Below are 16,671 nucleotides of genomic sequence, written 5' to 3' on the forward strand. Positions count from 1 at the left end.
ATGATTGACCCCCAAAGGAGGCAATCCATGTCAACTGACAACTCGTCCTTCCTGTTTAGATACGGTTTAACTTCACTTGTACAAGATGACCAATCACCCGACAGGACACAGCATCTGACATGCGACAACGTAGGATCGTCGCTCGTACCTCTTGCAATTTGCTTTGCAGTGACAGGTGCTTTCTCATGCACAACCGGAGACAGCAGATGAACAATATTACCCGGTAGAGGTGGTTCCTCAATGGTTTGCGGAAGCGGGAGACGACTCAATGCATCTGCACAATACATTTCACGTCCTGCCCTGTACACAAGCTTGTAGTCATAACCAGCAATGGTTAAAGCCCAACGTTGCACCCAACCAGATGAAGTCGGTTGGTGGGAGCGGGAGCGTTCTTGATAGCTTCCACTTTACCTGGTGAGGGCAAAATACCTTTCCGCGTGATGCAATGACCCAAGTACTCAACCTCAGGGGCCATGAAGACACATTTCTCACAACGGAGACGCAGGCCTGCTGCCTTATCCACCCCCAACAGACCGAGGAGGGGTTTATGGTCAGTTTACAATGGGAAATGTTGGCCATAAAGGTACTGGTCGCATTTTACCTACTCCAAAAATGCAAGAAAGTGCCTCGCGGTCAACCTGCCCGTACCAACGTTCCATACTTGACAGTTTCCTCGATGCAGATGCAACAGGTTGCAAAAGACCAGCATTGTTGGTTTGCAATAGTGCACAACCTAACCCGTAAGATGAACTGTCACAGATCAAAGTGAGCGCTTTTGTAGGGTCGTAATGTACAAGCAATGGTGACGTGCATAACAGGGTTTTTGCATCTCTGAAGGGACTACTCTAACGTTACATTATGGAAATAACTACACTGAGGACCTGTATGTTGGGTGCCATTGCTTTCTGGGCCAGTTCCTAGAACCACAACAATGCGCCCTTCCCTTTCACAACAGTGTGGAGACACATGGGGGAGTGCGGTCATCTCCCATTACCATTACTACGTACCATGCAGATGTAGTTATTTCCCCAAATCCATTTTAACACTATCCCCAGTGGTGTGTGACAATTTACAATGTACATGTCCCACCTAATGCATTTGGAACTACCTAACTGACTCACACAGACAACCTTATGCAAAGAAATGAATTCAATTATGCGTTAATTCAACGATCGACCGAGATTCGAACTCAGGATCCTCGGATCCCAAGCCAGCACCCTAACCACAAAGCCAACACCAGGCTAGTTAAGGTGTGTACTGAGGTGATAAAGCTGCACAGCGCCGGGCGGGATCCATTGTTCGCCCAGAACCCCGCTCCGCCAGGTCCATCCCACAGCTTGGCTTCACTTGCCCCAGCTCTGCTCCGTCTCTCCTTGCACACCTCCTCCGAGCCAGAAGTCACACAACAAGCTCACTTCCTCCATGAATCACCTCTGAACACATCCAAGTGAAGAATCACGTCTGATCATCACCTCTCTAATGTCTGGAATGTGGTGTTTATATCGCCACTTGGTGGTCGGAGCTTCAGCAAGGATAAAAAGAACCTATAGACATATTCAGACTTGTGTACCGGAACCTTTAGGCGTGTTCAGACTTCTTGTTTATGGGGAAAGGCTTAGCTGTGGAAGTGGCCCCAGTGGTTCAGCTTATATGCTGTTGTGGCCCAGGTGTAAAGGCTTACCTTGTGGTTTGTCTTCTTTCCTGTGTATGGAAAAGGCTCGTGGGGCACAGGTATGATGGCCTACTGCTGATTATGAGAAATGGGCACAGATGGTACAGCTCATACCCGCGATTGGTTGTCTTATGGGAAATAGGCTTGTGCCTTTAGTTTGGACTGGTGTTTTTTCAGGAAATGGAGAGAAAAGAGGGAAAAACCTAGCTAATCCCACAAAACCTATATTGACGCGTGAAACCCACTATGCAAAAGGGAAGGACTACCTGCACATGTACTAATGAAATATCTAACTAGTGAACCTGTATGTTGTATACATTACCTGGGGAATGATGGGTTTGCAGAACCGTCAACAATATATTTCGTTGGTGAAACCCCATAACTAAATCAGTGATTGGACTTACTCAGTACTTTTCAGTACTTTTCACTTCAGTACTTTTGCTTGTCATAACAAATTGGGGGCTCGTCCAGGAGTTTGAACTATGCCGTACTGATACCTGTCTTTGATTGTGATGTACATTTTTGCATTAATCAGCTAATCTGATGCTGCGGTGAATTGTACTGTTACTGCTGTTGCACACCATGGCTTCGATTAGGGGATAATAAGGGATTCGATGTCAAATAATTTGGTGATAGGAATGAATTATTATCAGTACAAGATATAGAACTGTTATATAAGGTAGATTTACAGGCTGCAACGGATCATATGGGCGTTTGTGTGACATCCAGCATGAGAAAGTCTGAGATTGTCTTGATTATTGTAAAACACAGGGGTTTGGCATTATTGGTAGAGAAGACTCGTAGTGATGCGGTCGAACTAGCCTGGATATATTCGGAAGAAAGACAAGTCAGATTAAAGTTAGAAGACAAAGATAAGGAGAGAGAGTTATATTATGTGTATAGTTTGATAAAGTATTATATATTATTGTTATAGTTTGATAAAGCATTATATATTATTGTGTATAGTTTGATAAGCCGTATTATAATACTGTGACTTTTTAAGATCCACCATTTTTAACTCAACTGGACTATGTCCAGCTGAGTTTTTGTCGACACCCAGTGTCCGTCGTCCGTCTGTCGTCTGTCGTCTGTCTGTCTGTCTGTCTGTCTGTAAACAATTCGATGTCTATGCTCTAAAAGTCACAAATATTGATAAAATTTGATGAAACTTGTTATGCAGCATCTTTAAGACATAAACTAGTTTGGGATTGCATTTTGGCATTGCACGCCCAAAACTGGGTGCGGCAGGGCGGCCATATTGAAAAATCAATTTTTGTCATATATTTTTAGCACATATAAACTATATAGTTTGTGGTTCTATTATGCATATTCTAACCATATTGATATAGACTAGTTGAGTTCAGGTTCCCTGGAACCTCTAGTTTGGGTTGGGAAAGGTTTTTTAAATAAGCTCTTATAAAGGATTATACAAATACTTCCAAAATCCCACATCCAGCTTCTTTAATTCCAAAGACCATGAGTCATGATCCGTGTTCGTGTAACAATCGTTCAGGAATGTTTGTCCGTCCGTCCGACAGGCGGTCCAGTGGAAGTACCAAGAGGCTGCTATTTATGGTAGTAGATGCTCTATATTTGGATCGTTGTGCCAGGCTGTGCGGAGCTGTGCCAAGCTGTGCCAAGCTGTGCGGAGTTACAGTCGTGGAGAAAACGGTGAGCAGGGTGAAGATGGAGTTTGGTATAATATAACTTGGTTATGGTCAGGTCAGTAATATAACTCAGCTGTGGTGAGCTCGGTAATACAAGTCAGTTGCGATGAGCTTGGCAATATACCTTTGCTATGTTGAGTTGAGTTGGCTACCATATCTTGACTAGGGCGAGCTCGGCTATGGTGACCCTCAGTCATAGTGTGAGGTTCATATTAAATCACACGGTTGCTTAGCATTCACACATAGGAGCACGCATTTGTGACACTGCATGTGATACCGTCGACATTCCCCACTGGACTGATATTTTGGGAGAATATATTTATTACATATGCAAATATGATGGAAATATTCAACGACCCCACACCCGCCCCCTATGCTGTGTCCTTTCTTGTATGCACCATGTAAGTACTGGCTAAAACTAAGTAACACATCAACTCCACCTTTTCTTACGGAATAAATATAATAAGTCTCCTTAGGCAGTTATTGCTAGGTTCTGAGTGCGCATTCATATTACAACGACAATGCAGTTATCATACAGAGGGTTTTGCAACATCCTCAGAGACATTTGTGTCAGAATGTCTTGAATGAGAACATCCTCAAAATGTCAGACGCAAAATCGCTGCTGGAATGTCGCTGTAATAACTCATGTGAAAGAAAATGAAAACCCTATTATGCTTATTACTTTAATGACCTGGCCAAATGTCACATCCAATTTATCGGAGGGCATTGCCACTGGTTACACTCCCACTCTCTGTCAGCCTTCTGGCAATTGCTTGTGTAAGGAAGCATGTTACCATCTGCAAATAGGTTGCGAAGCACCAGGATGGCAATCTGTAGTGCAAAGCTTCTCCAAATGGGGAATGAGCAGACTAGTGATCCAGAAAACGAGTTTGCTAATTCTGAGTGATCCCACTTCCTTTTATTTCTTTCGAAGCATTTACATAATCTATTGTATAATGCGAAGTATGGTGTCTGTCCATGCGTTCGTAGGTTCAGGTGTCTCCCGTTTCCGGCGGCCGCTTCCCACCCTGCGTTTGAAAAGCTTAACATTCAATCAGAAGAAGAGCATGATACAAAACAGATACATTTTAAAAGTATAAATACACCATGGAATCGTTAAATTATCTCTGAAATCGAAGATGGACAGGAGGTTGTTTTCACCTGTGTTTGTCTATCTGTCTGTCTGTGTACGAGATATCTCCTGTTGCGTGTGGTTGTGTGAGGGCAGGAATTTGTCATTTGTTAATGGTGCTGCTAATAGCTCGTCTAATCTTTGTGAAAGACACCATGGGATATTTAACATCCACCAACGAATGCTGGCAGACAGGACACGCATTTGACGTCCATCCGAGGGACGGCACACGCATTGACGAATCATCCTGCCTGTGAAACACTGGGCTGTCAGTTTATAGCTGAGTCGGGATTCAAACCCAGGCTAAACAGCTTAGAGGCTAGTGTTTGTACCTCTAGGTCTAGGCCATCCTGTCAGCATTGGATTTCGATAAATTAAACACATTTTGTACAAATGTAACTAATCCTGCATAAATTAATTTTGTGTAAATTAAAATATTTTATTCAAACTAAACTTTTGTATATACTAAACTAATTTTGTAGAAACTAAACGAATTATGTATAAACAAAACAACTTTGTATCAACCAAACCAAATGGATTTAGTGTAAACTAAACTATTTTTGTACAAACTAAACTATTTTTGTACAAACTATCAACTATTTTTTCAGAAACTAAACTATTTTTGTACAAACTAAACTATTTTTGTACAAACTATCAACTATTTTTGCACAAACGAAACTATTTTGGTACAAACTATAAACTATTCTTGTACAAACCAAACTAATTTTGGATGAACTAAACTAAACAAATTTAGTATTAACGAATGTTATATAAACTTATTTTTGTACAAACTAAACATTGTACAAAATTATTTTTGTACAAATAAACAAATTTTGTATAACCAAGTTATTTTTTAATAAACTAATCAAATTTTAAATTAACGAAAGTAATCGATATACATACCTGAGAGGTCATAGAAAATGATACCCCTGAAGTGTAACTTCAATTTTAACAAAGTAATGATTTTAACGATCGCTAAAAACTATCCGAACGTTTCGTGGTATTGACGTGGTCCAGAAGCAGTCCTGAATACCACCCTGATACACCACCCATTGAATCATTATTTAAATTGAAGTACTGCAAAACTGGAGGTGTTGGCTTAGCGGTTAGGGTGCAGGCTTGGGTTCCTAGGATCCTGGGCTCGAATCCCGGTCGATCGCTGAATTAACACCAGGGGGGTTGACTCAGCCTGTCATCCTTCTGAGGTCGGCAAGTTGAGTACCAGTTCACTGGTAATTCCCTGTGTGTCACAAGAGGCGACTAACAGGGTTGGTGGCAGGAAGGGCATCTGGCTATAAAACATTGCTTCAAAAAGGGGACCAAGGTGCCCAAAAAAGGCCGACCCCTGCTCTGTGGGGAAAAATGGCCTCTAAAGGTGGTTCATTCTTCAAATATAAAATTAAATTCAAATTAAATAAAGATTGTAAAAGTCGTACCATATAAATAAATTAAAGCCGGTTTTTACCACCGTTTTCTCCAGTGTTTGTTACATCACACTATCTAACACATTGTATCAGTTATTCATGTCTATCGTATTTGTCCACTAGGAGTCCTTAAAAACGTAATATTTCCTGTTTGGAATGATTTTCAATTTTTATCGAGGCTCGTGTAAGAGCTAACACATTGAACATGAAAACATGCACAGACACATAAAACATGCAATGAAGGGAGCAAGAGACAAGAGGAGGAGAGAGGGAAGTACACAAGCACAACAGAATAGAACAGGGACGTCGGTAGATCTGTGGAAAGGGGAGGGCTTGGGGAGGAGGGAGGGGTACATGGGTATAAAGCAAATGAACACTTCTAGGAATTTCAGGAAAGAAGTTGGGGATTTAAAGAGGCGGATTTGACTGCCAAACATCCCATGGTGTCGTTTACAAAGAGACAGAGTAAAAATATTATCTCACTCCTCTCTGCGCATGTGCGATGGGGATGAATTCAGAGCCAAAGTACTCCTATACTACAGGTTCGTTTTACGATTCATGTTCTCCTTCGTGTTCAAAATACAACAATCAATTTAAAATTAAGTTAATCCTCGATCATAATCTTACGTTTGTGGATGCACAGTCGGACAGACCGGACGGACGGACAGCCAGATGTAAACCAATTGCGTAACCCCGCGTTTCGCTTCGTGTAATCAATCGATTACATCGTTTCGCTTCGTGTAATCAATGTAATCAATCGTTCCAAATGTCAGCAATGTCCGCTTCCGCATTCTTGAGTGTGATTAAGAAAACCCTCGAAATCACGTTGGTGTCTGTCAGTCCGTCCGGCCATCCGCCCAAAATGTGTTGGCACTCATATCTTAAAGGCTAAACATTGAAACTGGCTGAAACTTGGAAAATACATCGACCAATAGACCTAGTTAATGGCTTTCAAAACAAATTCAAAATCTGAGCTCATTAAGGAGGTCTACGCGAGGCTTTTGACTCCCTGAAATAAGTATTTACTCTCTTCTCTGAAACAACACACACGATTCTGATGAAACTTGGCCTCAAGCTTTATATCTGATGCCTCGCGAAGGTGCATTGACCGCATCAAAATCTGCGCTCAGTGGGGGGATCTATGGGGGAGGGGGCAGGGGTTCACCCCCCTCCTCACCCCCCACCCCCCCCCCCCCAAAATAGGTATTTGCTCTCTTCTCTGAAACTACACACACGATTTTGATGAAACTATTGACCGCATCAAAATCTGAACACATTAGGGAGTTTACGGAGGAGGGAGGGTTGAACCCCCAAAATTGGTGTTTGCTCCCTTCTCCGAAACTACACACACAATTTCAATGAAACTTGATCACAACCTTCATCGCCCATGATGGACAAAAGTTTGTTCATGGTAATAAAAATATCAGGGTCTGAGGGTGTCTGTGGGGGTTTGAGTGACTGTTGCTCCTGAACCAGGTGAGCTTCAGGACCCGTGGTCCTATTTTTGTTTGGCTCATGCCATATAAAAGCCAGGGGCATATAAAAGGCCCCCTTATATGGTATGTGCCATGTGGCAAACTATTTTAAAAAACAAAAAAAACATTCCATGGCTTGTGGAAAATGCCTCAACTCTGTGTTTGCCTCAAAATCTTGTGTCCCAATCCCATCTCTCTCTGTACCCACCTTACCCAGTCGAACCCAGCTGCTCCTGGACTCTGTGAACTTCTCTGCTGGCAAGCTGGAGAAGTTTCTGTCAAACCTCGACTCTGATTCTGCAACTGGACCAGACGGCATCAGCCCACGGGTCTTAAAATACTGCTCTGCTGCTCTATCTCACCCTCTCTCAATTCTCTTCACCCTCTGTTTTGCTCAAGGTCATCTTTCATCTGCTTCGAAATCAGCCAACATTACCGCTTTACACAAGAAAGGTGCAAAAACAGATCCTTTCAACTACAGACCAGTCAGCCTGCTCCCAATAAACAGCAAGGTCATGGAAGCAATCATCACTTCTGACATCAAATCCTTCATCTTCTCCAATGGCTTGATCTCGGATCATCAATTTGGATTCAGACAAGGTCATTCTACTATGGACATGCTGCTTCTGCTGTATCAACAATGGATGGAGGTCCTCAATGCCAAACAGGAAATCAGAGCCGTCTCTCTTAACATATTTTGTGACTTTGATACGGTCTGGCACCCTGCCCTTCTCACCAAACTCTCCTCGTATGGTATCCATGGAAACCTCCACACATGGCTTGCAGACTTCCTTTCTGGTCGCAGTCAACGTGTGACCCTGAATGGAATTCTCTCTTCTCCCCTTCTTGTTCAGGCTGGAGTTCCTCAGGGCAGTGTTCTGGGCCCTGTGCTTTTTCTGGTCTTCATTAATGATCTCTCTGACTCTCTGGAAAATCCTCTCTATCTCTTTGCTGATGACTCCACTCTCTGCCGCTCCATATCCCAACCCTCAGATCGGCAGGCTGCAGCCTCTTCACTCTCTGCAGACCTGGACAAAATCACAGACTGGTCAAACAAGTGGAACATGTCCTTCAATCCTGACAAATCTCACATCTCACTTTGTCTCTCCAAAAAGACCGTCTGGCCAAGCCTCCATCTACAAGCCTCTTCCTACATCTACAATCATTTCTGAACAATCCTCTTGAAGAAGTTCTGTCACTCAAGCTTTTGGGTCTCAATATCTGCCATGATATTTCCTGGGAAAACCACATTTCCAAGCTGGCCTCCAAAGCCAGTCGCCGACTGGGCATCCTCTGTTGTGCGAAGTCCTTTCTGGGCACTTCTGAACTCCACACCACATACAAAGCTTTCATCCACAGCTCAATGGAATACTGCTCTCCCCTCTGGTCTGTTGCTCCTGGCTCACACCTAGCTCGGCTTCACGCGGTTGAAACCACAGCATTCAGAATCATTGGAATCTCCCGTGATGAAGCTGATTCTGAGGGCCTTTCTCTCTCTCACCATAGGCAGGTAGGTGGTCTTTCTGTCTTCTACCGACTCCTCTCCAGCCGTGCTCCCCCTGCTCTGTCTGTGCCCTGTTCCCCAAATATTCCTGCAGGACACAAGATCTGCCAGCAACCCTCTTCTTGTGAAACTGCCAAAATCAAGACTCTCTGCTCAACTTCACTCTTTCATTCCTCTTTTCACCCGCCTCTGGAACAAACTCCCTCACTCTCTTCAATTCCTCTCCTCCCTCCAAGTCTTTAAAACAGCTGTTCACCACCATCTCTTGTCTTCCCCCATCCAAAACCTTGATCTTTTCTACTCCCGTCAAAACGCCCCAAATCCACCTCTTTGTATCCCCAGCTTCCTTCCTGGGGATCCTAGAAGTGTTCATTTGCTTTGTACTGTGTACCCCTCCCTCCTTCCCCAGCCCTCCCCCTTCCACAGATCTACCGATATCCCTGTTCTCTTCTGTTGTTGTGCTTGTGTGCTTTCCTCTCCCCCTCTTGTCTCCTGCTCCCTTCATTGCATGTTTTATGTGTCTGTGCATGTTTTCATTTTCAATGTCTTCGCTCTTACACTAGACTCGTTTCTGTATACAAAAAAATTATTTGATGCCAAACGATAGAAAAGAAGGGACATTCAAAAATTTGGTGTGCATGCTGTACTACCCTTGTGTTCTTCGGAGGAACCAAGTAGTGCTCTAGAAAAGTTCATATAAAGGAGCGCCCTACATCTGTCAAATAATTACATTTACCTCTTCATGCAGCTGTATGAATCAAATTGGCGGCCCTTGATATGAACTTTTCTGGAGCATTACTTGGTTCCTCCTAAGAACACAAGGGTAGTCCAGCATGCACACGAGATTTTTTGAATGTCCCTTCTTTTCTATTGTTTGGCATTTTCTACAAGCTATGGAATGTCCTCTCTTTTCTATAGTTTGCCACATGGCACATACCGTATACAGGGGCCTTTTCTATGCAAAACAAATTCTATCAAAAAAATAATCCTGGCATTCTCCCCAATAATTATTGTTACGAGTTTGTTTTGTTGGGAAAACTTTGTAGAGAAACGTTGGTTAGCGTGAAAACGCATAGGCCACGTGACAGTTTGTACTTTTAAAAAACAAAAAAAAACTTTGGATTGCTCGTTTTCTACAGCGACAAGACTGCCTGGCATGACTTGTCTGCTAAGCCCAGGCACGTTACAGTACATTTTAACAGATGTCTTAAATAATATTGGCACTGCTGACTTCACGTAAAACACGGTTCCATACCAGTACAGCGTTCTCGTGGGAATAGAGATTGATCTGATGAGGAGGCAAGAAAACAATTGTGTTTGGATCAGAAATGTGCCTGCTCTGAATCCCCTTTACATGATGCAAGGTCTCCATTCTCCAACCTCTCTGCCTTAACGATTGTCTCAGCTTGTTATAGGGGATTAATTATTATAACACCCAACCAGTGCAGTAGATGCGAGCCCAGCCCTCTGTAAACGCGCAAAGATTGCACACACAGCAATTTAAGGAACATTAATTGCACAAATAAACAGCAATTTATTCTCTATAACAAGCATGCCAGCAGTTTCACCCTAAATCACAGGGCCTCACGACCTACTTAACGATTGCAGGGCCCCGTGACCTAATTAACAACAATTAGTTTAATAGCTTTGTTGGATAAACTCATTCCTGTCCTTGAGAATGAAGGAAAAACAAACATTTCGGATTTTTTAGGATCATGTAGCATGATATAAACCTGAGTGCCAAACAGTAAGTCATTTGTGATAATAAATCATTGTACATGATGTTTCAAAAGAAACAGTGCAGCAGAACGTGTAAACACGAAACAGTGTAAAAGAAGATTTGTTTTGGAAGATTATTGAACAGTTGCAGCGAATTAGTAGCCATTGCTGAAAGTGCGACCCCCATTCAAACTCGTGAGTAAGTATTTTGCTCAATGCACTGTTACTTTTGAAGCACCCTGTACCATTTATAATATATATGGTATTGTTGTGGAAATTGTTCCTAAGGCTAAGGGTTAATAAACGCTTAATATAGCATAGTTATTCCCATATTGAGCATTTAGAATAAGCGTGACGTAATTAAATATTATTTTAGATATGTGTCGCCAATTCGTATTGTTAGAAATGTGTGTGTCCACCCACCCCATTGTGTGTGTCTAAATTTCATAATTTCTGTGAGCCCTTATTTGATGTTTTATCCCTGTTTTCTGTCTAAATGTGCCATTTTTGTGCTGCAGTGGGCCATAACCACGAGCTTAGGCCGTTAAAGGGGCTGCATGAAGGCCCAGATGCGAAGAGACAGAGACTCAAGATGGTAAAGGCATAAGCCCCACCCACCGCTTGGGGCTTGGACCAATGGTAAATGTGAGTGGCATTAATCATCAGCTGTGATGTCGGTAGGACAGTCTACAAAGGTGTAGGCTAACAGGAAGTAGGAGAACCCCGGAAGCACTGCACTGAAGACAGCGTTTTGGAGCGAGCTCAAGAGGAGGAATAAATCACGCCTTGTCCTGCCGGCATCATGCCCTTTCCCTCGGGCCATGTTTCTCCCTCCACTCTCCCTGCAGACCTTTGGAGCTCGAGCAAGGGACCTGGACACTTCATCTCCGCAACTTACCGGGTTTAGCCAAATACCTCTGCTGTCCTGTGGTGCCTTTGTCTTCTATTGTGTGTGTGTCTGAAGGCCTAAGGCACACACATGCACACATGCACATGCACACGCACACACACACACACACACACACACACACACAAATATTGGCACCCTTGCACTTTTTTCAAATAACTCGCAATTTTCTCTCAAAATAAATTGAAATTGACGAAAGTATTTGGTCTCCACAATTCCTTATTTTTCTGTTAATATTACAGAACCGTTGCTTTTGATTCAGAACTTAATATAACCTTTTAAATCAGAAAATAAAAAGAAATGGCATGGACAAAATTATTGACACCCTCGACTTAATATTTGGTAGCACAGCATTTGGACAAAATAACTACAGTCAAGCACTTCCTACAGCCATGAATGAGCTTCTTCACCTCTCTACTGGCAGTTTGACCCACTCTTCTTGTGCAAACTGCTCCAGTTCTCCCAGATTTGAAGGGTGCCTTCTCCCAACTGCTGTTTTCAGATCTCTCCACAGGTGTTCAATGGGATTTAGATCTGGACTCATTGCTGGCGACTTCAGAACAGTCCAGCGTTTTATCTTGAACCATTCCTGGGTGCTTTTTAAAGTGTGTTTGGGGTCATTGTCCTGCAGCAATACCCATTACCTTCGACGGAGACCCAGCCTTCTGACACTGGGTTGAACATTGCGCTCCAAAATGCCTTGATCTCCTGATTTAATGATGCCAGGCACACATTCAAGGCACCGAGTGCCAGAGGCAGCACAGCAACCCCAAAACATCACTGAACCTCCTCCATGTTTGACTGTAGGGAAGGTGTTCTTTTCTTTGAAGGCTTCATTTTGTTTTCAGTAAACATAGAGATGATGTGCTTTACCAAAAAGCTCTAATTTGGTCTCATCTGTCCACAGGACATTCTCCCAGAAGGATTTTGACTTGTTCAGGTGTGTGAAATGATAAAAGAAAATAAAATAAAATCCCCACTTTTTTTGCTGGCACTCAGCTCTGATCTCGACGAGCTCTTTGGTGGGGTCGCTCGACGAGAGGCCCACGCGTCAAAGCGCCCAAACAATGGCGCCGGTCACTCACGCCTGCACACCGAGCAGTGCAGCAGGCAGCCAAACGTCTCCACTCGATCCCGGGCCAGCCAGCACAACACGGTACATAGCTCCACCGAAGTCCGCCCGCCATGAAGCCAGCACCAGAGAGCCCGATTCTCCCTCTTTTCTCCTCCAAAGCGCACAAACTCCATGACCCAGCCGAACAAACAATGGCTGGCGTCCTGCTCAAGCCCACGAGCCAAATTGCACCAGCACGAACAAAGGAAAATGGCACCCTTCTTGTTCGTGCCAAGAGACCGAGAGAGCAACAGATTCTCCTTCCTCTTAGCTCGAACCATTGCTCTGACATCATACGACCAATCGCAAAAGCTTGGGGCGTGGCCTTTTCCTTACTCGGTTGATGGGCAGGGTTTAGTTGCCTGTTACGATCTTTCGGAGGAGGTGTTTATTTATAGATCGTAATGTCCGGGTCTCTGCCGGGTTTATGTCGGTTGTTGTGGTTAATGGAGCTGATTGCATGGCTGGCCTACTGAATGCAAAAAACATAAGGGAAAAATCACAGGAGGCAATTACATACTGGGATTTATCATTAAGCCCTATTTAACGAACACAAAACCACCCTACGTGTGGTGACACATAAACACTCTTCAGCTCACAGTTTCCCTGCTTATGTACATAGAAATGTCTCCTATGCATCAATGGTCCATGCTAATACTAAGCAATCCTATCTCCACTATGGTATCCTCTCACCTAACCCCACAAACGTAACAATATCGTTTTTGGCCCCATCTTTCAATGGTAAAGAATCACATATATATATATATATATATATATATATATATATATATATATATATATATATATATATATATATATATATATATATATATATATGTATTTAAAAATTCTCGTATCCAGATTCGGATCTTCACCAAGATCGAATCGATTTGTCCTTGTCACACACCCAACATGACCACCACATTTTGTCCGAATTTTTTTCAAATTAGTCCACAACTTTTTGAGATATCCTGTTCACAGACAAACAAACAGATAAACAGACAGGAGTGAAAACATAACCTGTGCCCACCAAAGAGCAGAGATTGCAGACCCTCGCCAGGACTTGTTTTGTATGGTGTATTTTGTGTGGCAAATAAATGGAAGGATGTACTTCATGAAAGGTCTAAATGGTCTAGTTGTAAATGTGTAAAAATCAAAGTTCTGAAAAATTGGAAAAGTCAAATGTTATTAATGTCTATTGAAAGGTCTGAAAAGGTCGAAATGGGTCTAAAGTGTAGAAATGGTCTAAAGTGTCAAAAGTGTATTAAAAGGTCCAAGGGGTCTAAAGGGTGTACTTTAAGGTCGAAAGGGTCAGAATTGCCTAAAGGGGTCTAATGGGTCTTAAAACATGTCAAGGGGGTCTAAAAGAACGTGCATATTAAAATGTCTGAAAGGTGTGAAGGTCTAAAGGTCTAAAAACGGTCTAAAGGTCCTAAGAAAGGAATGTAATGGTCTTAGGAGTTCTAAAGCATTTAAGAGGATCTAAAGGGTCTTAGAGGTCTAAGGGTTCTAAAGGGTATAACAGGATCTATAGGGTCTTAGTGGTTTAAAGGGGTCGATAGAGTTTTAGGGGTTAGAGCATCCTGGGGTTCTAAAGGGTCTAAAGGGGTCTTGGTGGTCTTAAAGGGTCTGGTGGTTATAAAGGGTCTAAGGGGTATTGAGGATCTTAGGGGTCTTAGGGTCCAGAGGGTTTTAGTGGTCTTAAAGGGCCTTAGAGGTCCAAGGGGTCTGAAGGGTCTTAAATGGTCTTCATTGTCAAAAGGGTCTTAGGGGGTCTGTGGGGTATTAGGGGGTCGAAATAATCTTAGGAGGTTGAAAGAGACTGAGGATTCTAATAGGTCTTAGGGTTCTAAAGTGTCTTAAGGGTCTCGGCGGGTCTGAGGGAATCCATCATCGCATTTTGCATTAAATCATTCCTTTTCTCAAACAGCCTCATTTCAGATCATCACTTTGGATTCCAACCTGGTCAGTCACGAGAAAGGAGACTCCACCTTGGACATGCTGATTCTACTTTCCCAACAATGAATGGAGGCCCTCAATATCAGTCATGAGATCAGGCCGTCTCTCGAGGACATATCTCAAGCTTTTGATACAGTCTGGTATGATGGCATCCCATCTTGCTCTCCAAACTGTCTAACTATGGAATCCAAGGTCAACTCCACTCTTGGATTACTGACTTCCACCATTCTCAAAGCCAACATGTGTTTCACAATGGAACCCTTTCTTCTCCTCTCCATGTCAAGCTGGAGTACCCAAAGGCAGTGTTCTCGGCCACATCATATTCCTAATAAGTTATTTATAAACGTTGATTCGACGTTTGTTCAAGGAGGAAAAACCCCTTGGGGAGGTGGGATATTATTGGTATTAATATTGTTTTGTAATAACATTAATATTATGCTATTATCGTTAGTTTTGTTATTAGAAGCGGACTTGGAAAAACGACACGATAAAGCTAACTTAACATTGATATACACCTCAACATGCAACCCCATTGATGGCAATGGCGGGGAAAAACCTGCTCGGGGGAGAAAACTTACTTGGGGAGAGGGGCAAATCAATATGCTACAACCTTCATTGTGTAACCCTTAGTCATCCTGTCAAGTTTGGTTGAGATTGGATAAGTAACGACCAAATGTATCGCAGTCAAAAAATCATCAGACAGACAGACAGACGCCAAATTGCATATTTTAGTATGATGATGATGATTAGATTTTCCATGGAACATTTGTGATACTGAGGACTACAAAACCACTATTTAGTTTGATTCGAATATTGGTTTGAGGAGTTCATGCTATATTGATGAAGTATTCTGCTGTACTATAACACTAATTAATAATCAATCCTTTAAAGCATCAATGCCCCACCCTCAAAAGGGAAGCCTCGTTTATATTTCATGAGACAGCACCTTAGTGCTTTAAGGCCCAAAAGGGTGTTCTGAGATCACTTACTCCAATTGGGATTTTGATTTAGGTTAGCTGCGCACATTGTCGACAGGTGCACATAGTGCTCTCATCGGAACAGGTCCCATACCTATAATGGCCTGCAGCTGCACACAGGGCCCACCTTTTCCTATGATACATTTGGGGTTTCTTCCAATATCCATATACTTAGAGCATAACTTCTTATACAGTGCATTCAAAAAGTATTCAGACCCCTTTACTCTTTTCACATTTTGTTATGTTGCAGCCTTATGCTGAAATCGTTTAAATTCATTTTTTCCCTCATCAATCTACACTCAATACCCCATAATGACAAAGAGAAAACACGATTTTAGAAAGTTTTGCAAATTTATTAAAAAGAAAAAACTGAAATATCACATTGACATAAGTATTCAGACCCTTAACTCAATAATTAGTTGAAGCACCTTTGGCAGCGATTACAGCCTCGAGTCTTCTTGGGTATGACGTGACAAGCTTTGCACACCTGGATTTGAGGATTTTCTGCCATTCTTCTCTGCAGATCCTCTCAAGCTCTGTCAGGTTGGATGGGGACCGTTGGTGGACAGCCATTTTCAGGTCTCTCCAGAGATGTTCGATTGGGTTCAAGTCAGGGCTCTGGCGGGGCCACTCAAGGACCATCACAGAGTTGTCCCTAAGCCACTCCTGCGATGTCTTGGCTGTGTGCTTAGGGTCATTGTCCTGTTGGAAGGTGAACCTTTGGCCCAGTCTGAGGTCCTGAGCGCTCTGTTTCAGGTTTTCATTAAGGATATCTCTGTACTATGCTACGTTCATTGTTCCCTCAACCCTGACCAGTCCCCCAGTCCCTGCTGCTGAAAAACACCCCCACAGCATGATGCTGCCACCACCATGCTTCAACGTTTGGATGGTATTGGGCAGGTGATGAGCGGTGCCTGGTTTCCTCCAGATATGACGCTTAGAATTGAGGCCAACCAGTTCAATCTTGGTTTCATCAGACCACAGAACCTTGTTTCTCACAGTCTGAGAGTCCTTTAGGTGCTTTTTTGCAAACTCTGAGCGGGCTTTCATGTGTCTTACACTGAGGAGAGGCTGTCGTCTAGCCACTCTGCCATAAAGCCCAGATCGGTGGAGTCAACCGG

The 16,671-nt window shown here is 43.0% G+C and overlaps 1 protein-coding gene across 6 annotated transcripts in view; it reads left to right on the forward strand.

The window, feature by feature from the left end:
* POPDC1 (popeye domain cAMP effector 1) overlaps positions 1-16,671 on the forward strand; it is a 36,397-nt gene that overhangs the window by 5,151 nt on the left and 14,575 nt on the right. For 4 of the 6 annotated variants that reach the window (XM_078768093.1, XM_078768095.1, XM_078768097.1 and 1 more), the window contains exon 2: positions 3,211-3,343. The exons of the other annotated variants lie outside the window; for them this stretch is intronic. In XM_078768093.1, the coding sequence (XP_078624219.1) occupies positions 3,211-3,343 (133 nt within the window). The remainder of the gene's footprint in view (positions 1-3,210; positions 3,344-16,671) is intronic. 6 annotated transcript variants of the gene reach the window in all.

The sequence above is a fragment of the Myxine glutinosa genome, chromosome 14 (assembly GCF_964187855.1).
Source record: "Myxine glutinosa chromosome 14, kmMyxGlut1.1, whole genome shotgun sequence".
NCBI lineage: Eukaryota > Metazoa > Chordata > Myxini > Myxiniformes > Myxinidae > Myxine > Myxine glutinosa.